The sequence below is a fragment of the Panthera tigris genome, chromosome F3 (genome assembly GCF_018350195.1).
Source record: "Panthera tigris isolate Pti1 chromosome F3, P.tigris_Pti1_mat1.1, whole genome shotgun sequence".
Taxonomy (NCBI): domain Eukaryota; kingdom Metazoa; phylum Chordata; class Mammalia; order Carnivora; family Felidae; genus Panthera; species Panthera tigris.
The window spans coordinates 41745945-41761245 of NC_056678.1; the positions used below are offsets into that span (position 1 = coordinate 41745945).

At 49.7% G+C, this 15301-nt stretch overlaps 1 protein-coding gene and 1 long non-coding RNA gene across 2 annotated transcripts; one reads left to right on the plus strand and one right to left on the minus strand.

Moving 5' to 3' along the window:
* Positions 1 to 2321: 2321 nt before the first annotated feature.
* LOC102951399 (tubulin alpha-8 chain) lies at positions 2322 to 9897 on the minus strand. Its single transcript, XM_007086470.3, has 5 exons — positions 9697 to 9897; positions 7832 to 8054; positions 6578 to 6726; positions 4402 to 5082; positions 2322 to 2716 (listed from the first exon to the last, which is right to left on the minus strand). Exons 1-5 carry the CDS (start codon positions 9895 to 9897, stop codon positions 2423 to 2425), a joined length of 1548 nt encoding a protein of 515 aa, XP_007086532.2. The 3' UTR covers positions 2322 to 2422.
* Positions 9898 to 10000: 103 nt separating this feature from the next.
* Positions 10001 to 11532, plus strand: LOC107180051. The gene is made up of 3 exons (XR_006213838.1): positions 10001 to 10034; positions 10127 to 10242; positions 11458 to 11532. It is a non-coding gene; the product is annotated as an uncharacterized LOC107180051 (long non-coding RNA).
* The last annotated feature ends 3769 nt before the right edge of the window (positions 11533 to 15301 follow it).

Sequence of the window (15301 nt, forward strand, 5' to 3'; positions counted from 1 at the left end):
GGGGAATGCTTACTTTAGGCTCATGCTTTAAGTAGAGTACTTGTGAAGACTCTAAGTGCCTAGGGCACTTGGCTGGCTCAGTTGGTTGAGCATCTAACTCTTGATTTGGGCTCGGGTCATGGTCAGTCTCGGTTTGTGGGTTTGAGCCCCATGTTGGGCTCCATGCCGACAGTGCGGAGTCTGCTCGGGATTCTCTTTCTCTCTCTCTCTCTCTACCCTGCTCGCACGCCCTCTCAGGCTCTCAAAATAAATAAATTTAAAAAAAGACTCTTAAGTGCCTTTAAATTTCAGACCACAACTCCCCAGGCAAGAATTTCTCTACTTCTCCATCCTTAACCCACCAAGGACTCCCTAATTTGAAAGGAACCCAGGCAAGGTTCTCTCTGGGGACCCAGGGAAATGACTGTTTGGGGGTCGGTGGTGGGTGTTGGGGGAGGGGCATTGAATCCAGACACAGACTGAACAAAGATTCTTCCTGCATATTTTGAAAATCTACACAGAAAAGGGATATAGGAAGTGGGAAGAGAGAATGTGACTTACACTTATTCCAGTTTGGGGCCATGAGAGAAGGTAATGGCAGCTGCAGGTTTATCCAAATAAATTATCTAGTTTGTTCCGCCCACTTGTAACTGACTCACTTTATCTGGTCTCTCATCACAGGAGAGCCTCAGGGTTAGGTGTCCAACCCTCATTGGCCATTCTCCTTCCCAACGCCTGGGGCACTTGTAGGGGAAGAGAGGTCTCTCAACATGGTGGTTTGAACCAACAGAGGAAGAAGTGCCAGTATGTGTGAATTCATGTGTCCAGTGAGGGAAAAAGCAGGGAAAGAGTTAAAATATCTGCTCTTGGTTTCTGGATGAAGACACCGGCAGAGCAGGCTGGATGTACTTGCTGAACACAGACAGATCCAGGTCCTTGAATGGGCACTGGCCAGGTTTTTCTAACCTCCTTCCCTTCCTTCTATACCTTAACTTCACCTCTAACCCAAGCCCTTAAGTCCTTGAGGACCTTCACAAACAGACCCATTGCCTGGGACTGGTAATTTGCATAGGTCCACAGCCCCTATTAAGTACATGCAGCTTCACTGTAGGGGTCAAAGTCTTCCGGATCTGAGCACTGTGCTAACGAGTTGTAGGATACTAAACCGCTCCCAGGGATCAATCAAGCAAGGCTCATTGATGTTGGGGATTAGTTCCTAGGTTAACATTAATAAACTTGTCCCCTGAACCCAGAGCAAGGTCACTAAGTGACCCATTCAGGTAGCCCCAAGGCTCACTGGTGCCTAAAAAAAGCAGAGACACATCTGAGTGAAATGCTAGAAGTAAATGTTTGAAAATCAAAGCAGTTAGATTTAGGCCAAAAACACAGGTCCTACCCATCTGGGTGTGGGGGGGGCGGGGGCGGGGGGGGGGGTTGGGGACCGGGCTGGGTTCTCCTCAACGGTCTTGCCAGGGGCAGAACCTGGCCCCATGGAGATATCCCTCCTCTTCAGAGAATACATTTCTGCCTGGCTGAGATTTGTTAAGCACATTAAAGAGAAACCTCCTTGAACCTGGGCTGTGCTAGAAGGGTCCATCCAGTTTACTGCTTAGCTCCTGCCAGGCCCTTCTCCTGACTGATGCACTGATCTCTAAGACTTTATGTGGCTAGATCCTAGAACAATAAATAGTCCCTTTCTCAGCAGGGACCCCTTTGAAAATAAAAAATACAGTTTTTGCCTTAAAAGGCTCATAATCACTTTAAAAATTATTTCAGATGTTCACAGCCCCAGGCTAAAGACCCCCGTCTTTTGGAATGCTGGTTCTTGGACCCAGTGCCCTTATATGGCATCGGGGTAGAGCCCTAAATTGTAAGATGGCTGCTGCAGAATGGCCTGTGAATTCATGTGGATTCAACCTCTACTGCCCTCTGTTGGCCATGAGGAGGGAGGATAGGTTAAAACGCTGGATTCCTTCCTGGCATTGAGATGGAGACAGACGTTCTGCCCCAGAATGGCAGGGGGCACGGGTAAAGTTTCAGCAGCTTTCACCAGAACCTCTACAAGGCTTACCTTTCCTTGCGGTGGGCTGGGGATAAGGGGATACACAGGGAACCACCACATGAAGTCAAAGCACCACAGCACGGGTCCTGAGCCCCTGAACATTAGTCAGGTGGTCTGATTGCACGGGACAGCACCATCGTTCCTCCATTAGGCATTCCCCTGGCTGCAATCCCTAGAGGCAGAGGCCACCCTGGCCCTTAACTTAGAAGGGCAACAAGGCAGTTGGGAAAGTTAGTGAAGGCCCACAGCTGGGCAGAACTCCACATCACAGAGCTCCACATCACTTGAGACATTGATTGTATTTGTAGGGGGTTAGGGAAACAGTGGAACGAGAGACACAAAACCGGGGAGAGAGCCCAGGCGTTGCAGGTGCCGGGACCCCTAGAACTCCTCACTCTCGTCCTCGCCGTCCATAGACTCTGTTCCCACTTCTTCATAATCCTTCTCCAGGGCAGCCAGGTCTTCTCGGGCCTCAGAGAACTCTCCTTCCTCCATGCCCTCGCCCACGTACCAGTGCACAAATGCCCGTTTGGCATACATCAGGTCAAACTTGTGGTCGAGGCGGGCCCAGGCCTCGGCGATGGCCGTGGTGTTGCTCAGCATGCAGACTGCCCGCTGCACCTTGGCCAGGTCTCCCCCGGGCACCACGGTGGGCGGCTGGTAGTTAATGCCAACCTAAGAAGAAACAGCAAGTAGTGTAAGCCCTGGGTTCTGCGTTCCCTGGAAGGGGTTCCCATAACTGGGAAAGGGGCCGGTCAACCGGCGTGTGACATTTGCCAGGCTGCAAGAAGCACAGGGATAACGGAACAAGTTAACCACCACCAGAAAACAAATCCAGAATGTGGGACTTTCAAGATGGTAAGACTAGTCCCTTCAAAGTCAAAACATCAAGAAAAAGGGTGGATGTTTTACATTAAAAGATTTAAGAGATGGGGGTGCCTGTGTGGCTCAATTGGTTAAGCGTCCAACTTCGGCTCAGGTCGTGATCTCACAGTTTGTGAGTTCGAGCCCTGCGTCGGGCTCGGTGCTGACAGCTCAGAGCCTGGAGCACGCTTCAGATTCTGTGTTTCCCTTTCTCTCTGCCCCTTCCCTGCTTGTGCTCTGTCTCTCTCTCTCTCTCTCAAAAATAAACATTAAAAAAAAAAAAAAAAAAAAAGACTTAAGAGACAAATATAACGCCTAATCCTTGATTATACCCTGACTTTGAAACACTGACTATAGAGCACATTTGTGGAAATTGGGAAAGTTTGAATACTGACTAGGTATTCTTACTTTAGAGAAGTGTTATTAATTTTGTTAGACACAAAACAAACTTGTGTGTAATACCTATGAGTTTATATGGATCAGCAAAGCAAAAATAAAGGAAACCTAGCAGAGTCAGATGTTGAATCTAGGTAGTGGGTATATGGTTGTTAACTAATCTCTCCACTTTCCTATAGTTTAGAAAATAGTTTTAAAAAATAGAAAACCTTGGGAAAATCTACTTTAGACATTGCTCTATTCAGAACATATAAATACATTTCATATTCAGTGTTTGGGAAAAAAAAAAAAAAAAAAAAAAAAAAAGGTCAGCTTCCCCCTTAATGCCTCTAATGAGAGCAAGCTTACTATTTCCTGAAGGCGGTCTACTCTTCCTCTGAGTAGCTAAAGCTTTCCTAATATGGAGCTGGGAGAATCCGCCTCCCAGACTTCCTACCCCTGGTTTCTAGTTCTGAGCTATAGGACAGCTCTCAAAACTAGCAAGCAGCTATTATCTTTATGACCAGGAGTCCCTGCCTCGCCTCCAGTTGTGGTCACGTCTGCAACAGTGCAAGGAAGCTGTGTGTTTTTCTTAAATGCCTCAGCTGCCACCTTTAATCTTTCTAATCGCACACTGGAACAAAACCCATAAAACTTAAAACTAGGTCATATGCCCAGTACCCTCTGGGAATGTAGACTGACGAAAGAACGGGGCATATAAACAGATTCTTCCTCATTACTCCTCAAGAGATTGCATTCATAGACTTCTGACCCACGTCTTGCCCACTATCTCAATGGTAGGCTTTTCCGCGCTTCCAAAAGCACTCCCTTCCGAGGAGACGGATTCTGTGGGTATGTCCCTGGCACATGTCAACGACGGGTTCCCTGACCTGACTGGCAAACCTAGGGAGTGCCTATTTGCCAGGCTAAGAGACACGAAACCTACTTTTCCCTTTGTAAGGGCAAGCTTTCAAGTCAAATAAAAAAAGTCGTGATTTGCCCGATTCTCCCCATCCCTAGCACTTTTGTTTCCATGCTCTGGGGCTCTCTAGGAATCTCCCCTCTAGCAGGTACGCAGGCAGCATGTGAACCCCTCCTCCCCCGCTTCATTCCCGGCTTGCCTTGAAACCCGTGGGACACCAGTCCACAAACTGGATGGTGCGCTTGGTCTTGATCGTGGCAATAGCGGCGTTCACATCCTTGGGCACCACTTCTCCACGGTAGAGCATGCAGCAGGCCATGTATTTGCCGTGGCGAGGGTCACACTTGACCATCTGATTGGAGGGTTCAAAGCAGGCGTTGGTGATCTCTGCCACGGACAGCTGCTCGTGGTAGGCCTTCTCGGCTGAGACAATGGGGGAGTAGGTCACCAGGGGAAAGTGGATGCGGGGGTAGGGCACCAGGTTGGTCTGGAACTCTGTGAGGTCCACGTTGAGGGCACCATCGAAGCGCAGGGAAGCAGTGATGGAGGACACAATCTGGCCGATGAGCCGGTTGAGGTTGGTGTAGGTGGGGCGCTCGATGTCCAGGTTGCGGCGGCAGATGTCATAGATGGCCTCGTTGTCCACCATGAAGGCACAGTCTGAGTGCTCCAGGGTAGTGTGCGTGGTTAAAATAGAGTTGTAGGGTTCTACAACCGCTGTGGACACTTGGGGGGCGGGGTAGATGGCAAATTCCAACTTGGACTTCTTGCCATAGTCAACAGAAAGCCGCTCCATCAACAGGGAGGTGAAGCCTGAGCCAGTGCCACCCCCAAAGCTATGGAAGATCAGGAACCCCTGAAGCCCGGTGCACTGGTCTGTCTAGGGTAGGAGAGAACACTGTTAGGGTACAGACGGCCTATCACCCGCCCCCCCCCCCCTCCTTCTGACAACGCTCTTCTGTCTGCAAGGCTACTGTGATGCAACTACGACAGTATTCACTTCTATATTTAGAAGGAAAAAAAAAAACTCTGAAGCATAGCTTGTACTGAAGTGTATATATTTTATTGCATGTACAGTGAACGGTTTGACAAGTGTGTATACCTATACTACCAAACTAATCAAGATATAGAAATTTCCATGACTCCAGAAAGTTCTCTCATGCTCTTTTGCTTTGCCTCTGTAGAGGTGAGAAGAGAATACCTACAAGGGGTTTGGAGTTCGAGGGGACAGATGACCCAGAAGGACACTGCTGTGTGCATGTGGTGGCAAGTGAGGGGAGGGGGGAGGGGAGGCTCAGGTGGGACATAGGACTCGTAGTCAGAGAGCTGGGCCCTCTCAGCTCAGTAGCTCTGTCACCTGGCTGCAGGAGAGTGGGAGTTGGGGGCAGGCAGTGGTGGTATCCTGTTGAACATATAGGTTCCCAATCCCCTCACTTCCGAGTGGAACCCGGGAACCTGTAGGTTTAACAAGTACACACGGTAACTTCTGATATAGCTGGGCCTTGGACTAGAAGAGCATCAATCTATACCGGACACATGGGTATCGTAGCATAAAAAACTCTCCATTTATTTACAATATATACGTCTATCAGTTCATTACATAGTACACCTGAAACTAATGCTATGCCAATTACCTCTCAATAAAAATACATTAAAAGCAGGCTTTATGCAAACTGGTAACAAAAAACACCCCCCACCCCCACCCCGGAAAAACCCTTCAAGAAAATCCTAAGCCTAGGGAGTACTTTGCGTTAGAAAGCATGGAATCCCATTCCTCAAGTCAATGGAAGTCCTCAGTCTCGACTAGGGAGCAGCAGAGAGTATGTCTGAACAATCCCTCTAGAGGACCAGTGCCAAAGTGCTGGCTCCTAGTTGGCCTCACTCCTGGTTCTCAGTGCCTCAGGCAAGGGATGAGGTAAACTGGGAAGCGGTTAAAAACTAACCAGTAAGCAGGAGTCTCTCCCAGGCATAAAAGTACTGTTTAGGAATCTAAGAACAAGCCAGGCTGCCAAGGCAGCTTCCTCCTACCTGCTGGGGCTAGAGAGGGATCAAAGCTCAAAGAAGGCTTGGATTGGACAATTAGACCTGGCATAGCGAGGCACCAGCAGGCCGGAAGCCTGAGTCCACAGACTCAGGGTAGAACAGGTTATTCGGGCTGCTAGCCCTAGATCCACACCCAGGATACACAGCTCCCCCTAGGGGAAGCCAAGGTGACAGACAAGAGGAAGGAGCCGTAAGGACACGTGGGGTTCCTGTCAGAGCCACAGGCCTGTGGTTTCCGTTTCTTCCGCACACAGGCAGGCCTCCCAGGCCAGGAAGGGAGGGTAAAGACACATTGATCGCCTGCAGGTGCCAAGGGCACCTGGTCCGCTCACCAGTTTTCGGATTCGCTCCAGCACAAGATCGATGATCTCCTTCCCCACAGTGTAGTGGCCTCGGGCATAGTTGTTGGCAGCATCCTCCTTGCCAGATATCAGCTGCTCAGGGTGGAAGAGCTGCCTATAAATGCCAGTTCTTACCCCATCTTGAGGGGAAGAAAGAGGGCAAAGGTAAGAGATGCTGGTCTCATCCCCCACAAGGACACAGGCGCTAGGACCTAGGCTGCTAAGCTCCCCTGGGCGTAACCGCAAGACGGAGCGTGGACAGCAAACAGCCTTCCAGAGACCCACTTGCAAAGTCCTTACCTGGGCCTGTGAGGGGGTAGGTCAGGGGCGCCTTTAATAGTCCCTGCCCTCAGAGCAACTTGCACTTGCTGAGGGATCAGAGGATGTCTAAGAGAATCTCACCTTTTTTTTTTTTTTTTCTAAAGATTTATTTATCTTGAGAGAGAGCATGCAGAGGGGCAGAGAGAGAGAGGGAGGGAGAGAGAGAATCCCAAGCAGGCTCTGTGCTGTCAGCATAGAGCCCCGCGGAGAGGCGGGGAATGGACAGGAGATCGTGACCTGAGCTGAAACCAAGAGTGAGACGCTTAACCGACTGAGTCACCCTGGCGCCCCTCATTTGACTTTTGCTTGGGATAAGAACATAGACTAATGCAGAAAACCCAGTCCACAGTTTACCATCTACAAAGATGTCTTTAGAAAGATGGGAGGAGGGGGAAAGTTTTTAGGAATAGGAAACTGAGGAGATCCAGATGCAGAAAGGAAGAAGCAGAGAACCCCCTGGGAGCCAGCAACAGCCAAGTTCACATAGGTCCACATGCTATTAAGGGGCCCGGTTCAGTTAAAGTTTAGCAGGGGGCCATTAAGAATGTTCTCAGTGCCCAGTTCCTTAGGCAATATTATCCTCAAGAGTCTGTGGGTAGGAGAAAGGAAGTTTAAAGTTTCTGCTTTCATATCCACACTTTTCTGCAGTCTTCATTCTGGGTCTGGTCCCTGACTCAAACATCTGGCAGTCTCCGGGCAGAGAGAGAGAGGATTGACTGATATCCCCTCTCAGCACAGAAAGCCCCCAGGACCCCTCCTGAAGTCAGAGTCTAGACAAAAGCAACAGACTTCAGTGTTGTTCTTGGCAGGGCGTCGCCTGCATTTCAAGAGCTTTTCCCCCTAAGCAGAGCTCCCCACAGACTTTGGGGCTTGCAAAAAAAAACATGGGCCAGAGGAGGGGAACCCCCCACAGCACCCACTCACCTATGACAGCAGGCTCCAGGTCCACAAAGACAGCCCGGGGCACGTGCTTGCCAGCCCCTGTCTCACTGAAGAAGGTGTTGAAGGAGTCATCACCGCTGCCCAGTGCCTTGTCGCTGGGCATGGTGCCATTGGGCTGGATGTTGTGCTCCAGGCAGTAGAGCTCCCAGCAGGCATTGCCCATCTGCACCCCGGCCTGGCCCACATGGATGGAGATACACTCGCGCTGTTGGGGGAAGCAGAGCAGTGGTGTGAATGGAGGAGGGAGGGTGTGGGGTGGGGCTTGAAAAGGCCCTGGAAGCACCCTTTTATCTTTCCTCCCTGGAGACCGAGGCCTGGTCTGAAACCCAAAAGACTAGGTTCCCTTTCCAGACCTCCCCACACTGGGAGCCAAACTACCTCATTTTCTTTTCATTTTCTGAGGGCTTGAGAACAAAGGCAGCTAAGCCTAGGTCTTCAGGGGCAGGAACTAGAAAAAACTGATGCCAAGCAGCCAAATCCCACTGCCTCATGCCCTGTGTGCCGGCTGGGATGGCACAGGAAGGCCAGAGTCTCACACACCAAGATGGGCCCCCCCAGAAGCCTCTAGCGCTGGACCCCTAGGAGGAGGGGTCTCCCCCGGTGGGGACTCTGGGTCCTCCACACCCTGAAGGTGCTGAAGAGTATCAGGTCTGTTGTGGATTAACTGAGGAAGTGGCTCTGGAGTTACAGCCAATTTGAAAGTTTACCCAGAAACTCCCCTTTTGGGGGGCTATACCCCAACTCTGGACACTTGTCCTTGCCCACTGCAGTACAGAGTCCATCCAGAGAAGTACTGCTCAACAGTCACGGAGGCAGCTCACCCCACCTTTCAGCCCTCCTGAGATAACTCCTGCAAGGGACAGACTCTCCTGTCTTCTGGTCCTTCACCCCCAACCCTGCGTCTAGAGGATCTGTCTGAAAGGGCCACACACTTCCCAGACGCGGAGGGGGTCTTCTAAGACAGTCGGCAATAGTGTGGCAATTTCACCAGCTGTCCTGCAAGACGGCCCCAGGGCCTTTACACGGGCCCGGAACACAGGCGGGGATCAAGATTCCTGTGAGGCCCTGGGGCCTGTGTTCACACCCCGAGCTCTTCGATGTAACTGAGGGACTTCAGGGGCTTGGGCACCAGAAGCTCAGCAAAGGATTTTCCTCCTTAGGCACCAGAAGCTCACGGACACCCCCGGACAGGTCTGGGCCAAGGTCTGACTTCTGGCCGGAGTTGGGCCGCGCAAGACAAAGGCATTCAGGGAACAGTTCAGAACTGGAGAAACCTGCTGGAGTTTGCAGGTCCGCCCAGGTCCGGCCTCCAGCGCGGGAGTGTGACTTCACAGGTGGGCGGGGACTGCAGCTGGGGGCGGGCGCCTCTTTGTCCCGGGCCGCAGCGGGAGAAACCCGGGCGGGTCCAGGTTCCTGACTCCGCAGCGCGCTGCACCGCGGCGCCGGGGTTGGGGGCCCCAGGCTGAGCTCAGCGCGGGACGAGCCCCGCCCGCGCCCCGCCGACCCCGTGCCCCGGCGCCACCTCTCTCCGGTCCGCTGCTGGAGCGCGCACTTCTCCAGCTCGCATCCGCCTCTCCCGGGGAAGGGGGCGCAGAAAAGCAGCGCTTGGACGCCGCGGGCGTCCCGGGCTTTCCGCAGAGCCTCCACACCGTGGTCACCGTGAATCCCCGCCAAACTCTCCGAGAAGCCCCGCGCAGCCCCTCACATCCTGGGCTGCTTGGCGCCCCGGCCTCCCCTCTTTGCCGCACAGCCGGCCCCTACCGGGGACCCCCGGGCACCCCCAGCACGCTCTCCCGTGCAGTACCCCCTCACCGTGCACTCCGCGAGTGCCCCCAGCTCCCTCTCACCATGGTTGTTCCCGACAGGTGACCTTTGCGGAGGGTCGTTGACTGCGGACGCGTTACGAGTCTCCAGCAACACCACGAATCCCGGTGCGGAGCGGCTAGTGGGGGTCTTATATATCCCCGCCGAGCCGCCGGCCATGCCTCCCAGCGGCGCTCCCATTGGGCCGCGGCAGGACAGGGCCCGACTCCCTGCTCGTCTTTCATTGGGTCTTGTTCTCGCCGAGGCCCGCCCCCCTCTCCGTTATTGGGCGGGAGCTTATGAAATATCCCCGCCGCAGCCGGTCATTGGGCAGTTTGTAAAACCAAAGGGAGGGAAAGCCTCGGTCGTCCGAGTCCTCCAGGTCTGCTCGACCCTCTCTTTCTCTATGGGGCGTGTGCTGGATCTGAGAGGTTGGAGCTCTGGAGCAATACCCTTATTCCGTTGTTGCCTTAGGTCTTTACACGGGGAACGGGGCGGACCTAGTTCGAAAAGTGCATAAGCCTCGGACGGTGGCGCAGACTTGAGCTCAGCAACCGCTAGAGAAGGAAAGATGCTGTGATGAGAACCAGGTACGGGGAGGCTCTGAGGCGGGAGGAAATGCGGCTAGGGTGGGGGAGGGTTGGCCAGACAGGTGTGGGAGAGAACATTCCAGGCGCAGGTAATTGAAGTTTACTTCCCTTTGTGGCCAGCGCTCCAGGTCAGGTGACTCAGATTACCAAGAGAGCAAAGGGTCCAGGCTGGCTAAAGCAGATTGAGGAGGACTCGTGGGGGGAACATGGCAAAACAAGGTGGGGACTTGAATGTTACTCTGACGAGTTTGCACATAATTCCACTGGCTATGGGGTACCCTTGAGGATTATTGATCAGAGGGGTGATGTGATAAGCAGTATTTTAGGCAATACATAGATGTTACTGGTGTATTTCTTTTTTTCCTGGTGGTGGTTTCGTATGTTTCCCTGCTAAGGGGCATACACACAGTTTTTCCTCTCCCAAGCTGTTTCCTGGCTGTCTGAGATGGACGTTTTACTTCTAAATACCTGAGCAGAACAAATTAGTCCATTTCCTAGTTTGGGAGGATTAACTGGCATTCGGTTTTATCAAGTGACTGGACTCCCCGCAATGATTACCCTTAGTATATGTTCAGCACATTCCAGAGGAACCCGAAGCATCTATCATTTCCTATTCTCACCTCCCACTGGAAAAGTGACTGCACCCAGATTATGCCAGTCAGACCAGGAGACTCGAATTGTTGCTTTAGGAAAATCTGTAGCTGTAACGACTTTCTGTTGATAGAACCCAGAAAGACCCAAAGTTACTGTGTCACTCACCAGTGTGACATCAGATCAGCTGCCCCCTGGATTCCTGCACCTGTTTTTTTCCACAAGACTCTAGACATGTCATTCAGTACCCTGAAATATTTTGAAACTAAATGCTTGTTTAGGTGGCTTGGTGGTTTAAATCCTGGGTGCAAAGGTTAACTTCAAACTCTGAAGAGTGTTCTTTGATCTCAACCCTTGTGTTTTATGAGGCTGCCAGCTTTAGAGTGGATGTCTCTGGTCAAGGGATACAGTGAGTGTGGGTGAACATTCAAATAAGTACTTTGAAAATCCTTGTATATACAAAGCTAAGGCATGATTATTCATTGTCACTGCCCCAAGCAAAACAAGTCAAATGTTACATCCCACTGAATGTGGGCATATCAGTGATGAAAATGAAGCTATCTGGGCATAAACTCAAAAAAGTGATAAACTCAATACCATCTCTTCCTTGCCTTGCCCTACTAGGAATTCATTTCACCAGCTGGTCGTGTCTGCCAGTGAAAAATGCCCTTGGGGGCACCTGGGTGGCTCAGTCGGTTGGGCGTCTGACTTCAGCTCAGGTCATGATCTCATGGTTCGTGGGTTCGAGCTCCGGGTCTGGCTCTGTGCTGACAGCTCAGAGCCTGCACCCTGCTTCAGATTCTGTCTCCAGCTCTCTCTGCCCCTCCCCCACTTGTGCTCTGTCTCTAAAATAAATAAACATTAACAATAAATGAATAAATAAATGTCCTTGGAGGGGCACCTGGGTGGCTCAGTCAATTAAGTGTCTGACTCTTGATTTCCGCTCAGGTCATGATCTCACGGTCACATGACTGAGCCCTGAGTCAGGTTCCTCGCTGAGCATGGAGCCTGCTTGCTCTCCCTCTCTCTCTGCCCCTCCCCCGATCGTATGGTCTCTTGCTCTAAATAAATAAACACTTTTTTAAATGTCCATTTCTTTACTGAATAAAGTGGACTCTAACCCAAATATAAATATATTTGAAACAGTGATCCTCAGTGTTAATTGTGGAAATCACACAAACCAACGTTTCCTGGCAATATGCTTCTTTACAGTGCACAAATTAAAATTGGTCTCTTATAAGGTATTTGAATTTCTTTCATTTTAAATTTCTTTTCTTTTTTTTTTTTTTAATTTATTTTTGAGAGAGAGACAGAGATGGAGAGCGAATGGGGGAGGAGCAAAGAGAGAGAGAGGGAGACACAGAATCTGAAGCAGGCTCCAGGCTTTGAGCTGTCAGCACAGAGCCCGATGCAAGGCTCGAACCCACAAACCGTGAGATCACGACGGGAGCTGAAGTCGGAAGCTTAACCGACTGAGCCACCCAGTGACTCTCTCAGCAGTCACCCTGCTGATCTCAACTTTAGTGCCATTGCAGACACACCATTTTCACACAGTTCTTCAGGGATTTAAGATATTCTAACGTTTGGAGGGAAAGGCTATGGTCGCTTCTAGGTTTCAAGCCATCTAAAGATGCTTGATAAGCCTGCATTTTTCCCCATATGTACTCCCTCTGCCCTACCACGTAGAATCAAATGACAGTGAATTGAAAGGACAACTCCCGTCCGTCTGTGCAAGGGAGGGGCCGACAAGATGGAGAGGCTTTGTGGGAGCAAGAATGTCCTGTTCATGCAGTGGTGAAATCAGGGTAGACAGGAAGACACTAGGGCCATTCATTCTTGGGCTAGTGCCAATACCGTACAGGCAGTACCTGGCTTTCAAATGACTGAATTACTTAACAACTGATGGTCATGCTAGCAAAGTTGCTGAGGTTGGGTGCCTCCATGAGCTCAGTTTTTCCTCCCTATTATGTTGAAATTTACCTCCTCTTTGACTGGGGCAACAGCTCCCTAGGATGGAACCTCCATTTCCACCCAATCCCTATTTCACATCTCCTACCAGAAGCCATCCAGGACAAAGTGGGGAAGGGATAATGTATAAACCTACAGGAGTTGAGCATTCTCCCCTCACCTCCTTAGGACCGTAAGTGTTCCTAGCCCACATTGTCTCCTCACTGTTCCCCCAGGTCACGGCTCATCCTGGCCCCCAACCTGAAAAAAAGACTGTCTGGGGTCACCAGGTCTGGAATTTGGAGCACCCCGATCTAATCATAGCAGAGGACTTGTTCATGACATCCCAAATTAGAACTGCTTATTGAAATACTATGCTTTGGGTATGCATAGTTTTGTGTCACAGGCTACAAACTACTCATCGTGGATAACATTGTTTCTTTTTAAAAATTTTTAAATTTTATTATTTTTTATTTGAGAGCGAGAGCATGAGCTGCCGAGAGGGGCAGAGGGGGAGAATATCTTATTCAGTCTCCATGCTCAACATGGAGCCCAATGCGGGTCTCGATCTCATGACTCTGGGGTCATGACTGGAGCTGAAATCAAGAGTTGGAAGGTCAAACTCAAGAAGCTCAAGCTCAACCGACTGGGCCTCCCCCAGGTGCCTGGATGACATTGTTTCTATATGAGGCAAAGTGAATTCTAAGTTTGAATAGATTTGAAGTGAATTTGGTGGACCCTTACCACTTAACCTTAAATTCTGACATTAAAAAAAATGTTTTCTTAACGTTTATTTATTTTTTGAGAGACAGAGACAGAGCATGAGCTGGGGACAGAGAGAGGGGGAGTCACAGATTCTGAAGCAAGCTCCAGGCTCCGAGCTTTCAGCACAGAGCCCGACACGGGGCTCGAACTCATGAACCATGAGATTATGACCTGAGCCAAAGTCGGCCGCCTAACTGACTGAGCCACCCAGGCGCCCCATTAAATCCTGACATTTAGACACATATTCCAGGAATTTAATTCTCTAACCACTCTTGTGGTTAGAAAAGGATGACAAAAAATTAGAAAAAGAATCTAAACTTTGCAGCCTTCTAGATAATAGAAATAAATCCAAATACCTTACAAGAGAACCAGTTTTATTTTTATTTTTATTTTTTTAATTTTAATTTTTTTTAACGTTTATTTATTTTTGAGACAGAGAGAGACAGAGCATGAACGGGGGAGGGTCAGAGAGAGGGAGACACAGAATCTGAAACAGGCTCCAGGCTCTGAGCTGTCAGCACAGAGCCCGATGCGGGGCTCGAACTCACGGACCTCGAGATCATGACCTGAGCAGAAGTCGGCCGCTTAACCCACTGAGCCACCCAGGCACCCCCAAGAGAACCAATTTTAATTTGTGCGCGGGAAGGAAGCATATTGCCGAGAAAGGTTGGTTTGTGTAATTTCCACAAATAACACTGAAGATCACTATTTCAAATATATTTATATTTGGGTTAGAGTCCACTGTATTCAGTAAAGAAACCTTGGTCACAATGGACAGATTGGCACTACTGAAGTTAACACCTTTATTGTCTTACTCCATGCAGACTTAGACGAGGTCATGACCACGTAGATGTACTTACTCTGTACACGATCCTGTATCACATGTGTTTTCACGGTCTTTGTCAAAAAGCCTTGGAAAAAAGGCGCAGCACCTAATTTGTAATCCACTGTTATTCACTGCATCAGAAATATAATTCACTCTGATCCCTCCATTAAAAAACATCTGCATGAACCACTTTAAATTAGTCCCGCTAAAATGATATAGCATTTAGTGGAGTTTATTTTAAATTCCCTTAACGAGCATTCATCAAACTATTAAAATGTGGCAGACATGGGGCCAGGCACCGAGGGTAGAATAGTAAATAGGATATGCCTGGTCCCTACACTTCTAGAATTTATCTTCCTTAGAGGTAAGTAGAGTCAAGGGTTTCAGTATTACATGTGTATAGATCTAGGAGGTAACAGAAAAGAAATGCCATCCCATTCTGAAGGGAAGAACTAATGTTTAGGAAAGTAAGGGTTGGATAGGATCAGTTAGTTCCAATCTTTCAGAAGCTTTTTTGTTATGAGAATACAGCATATATTCAGAAAAGCTCACAAACGATGTATAGCTTACGAGTTCCTCACATAGCTGCCGTCCAGGTTAAAAGGAGATAGATAGAGCATTTCCAACATTGCAGGAGCCCTCCCCACACCACCCTGTAAGTCATCACCCCTGCCTTGGTCACAAATCAAGTAGCCACACGCACGGGTCTGTTTCTGAGCCTTTTTGTTCCGCTAGCCTGTTTGTTCATTCTTGTGACAAATAGAGGTCTATCCAGTAGAGAATTTCTCCCATTTTGTTTTTCTCCGTGACGGTCTTGGCTAGCCTCAGTCCTCTGCATTTTCATGTCACATTTAGAATCAGTTTGTTGAATTTCATGAAATGTTGGGTATTTCATTAGGATTTTATTAAACTTACACATCAGTTTGGAGA

Bases quoted from the DNA above. Each gene is read 5' to 3' on its own strand.
- LOC102951399 (XM_007086470.3), bottom strand. From the start codon at position 9,897: ATGAAAGACGAGCAGGGAGTCGGGCCCTGTCCTGCCGCGGCCCAATGG. The intron at 6,727-7,831 runs GTGAGTGGGTGC...CTTCCCCTCAAG, and splicing joins CCTGGAGCCTGCTGTCATAG to ATGGGGTAAGAACTGGCATT. The intron at 2,717-4,401 runs GCAAGCCGGGAA...GTTTCTTCTTAG, and splicing joins GGTGTCCCACGGGTTTCAAG to GTTGGCATTAACTACCAGCC.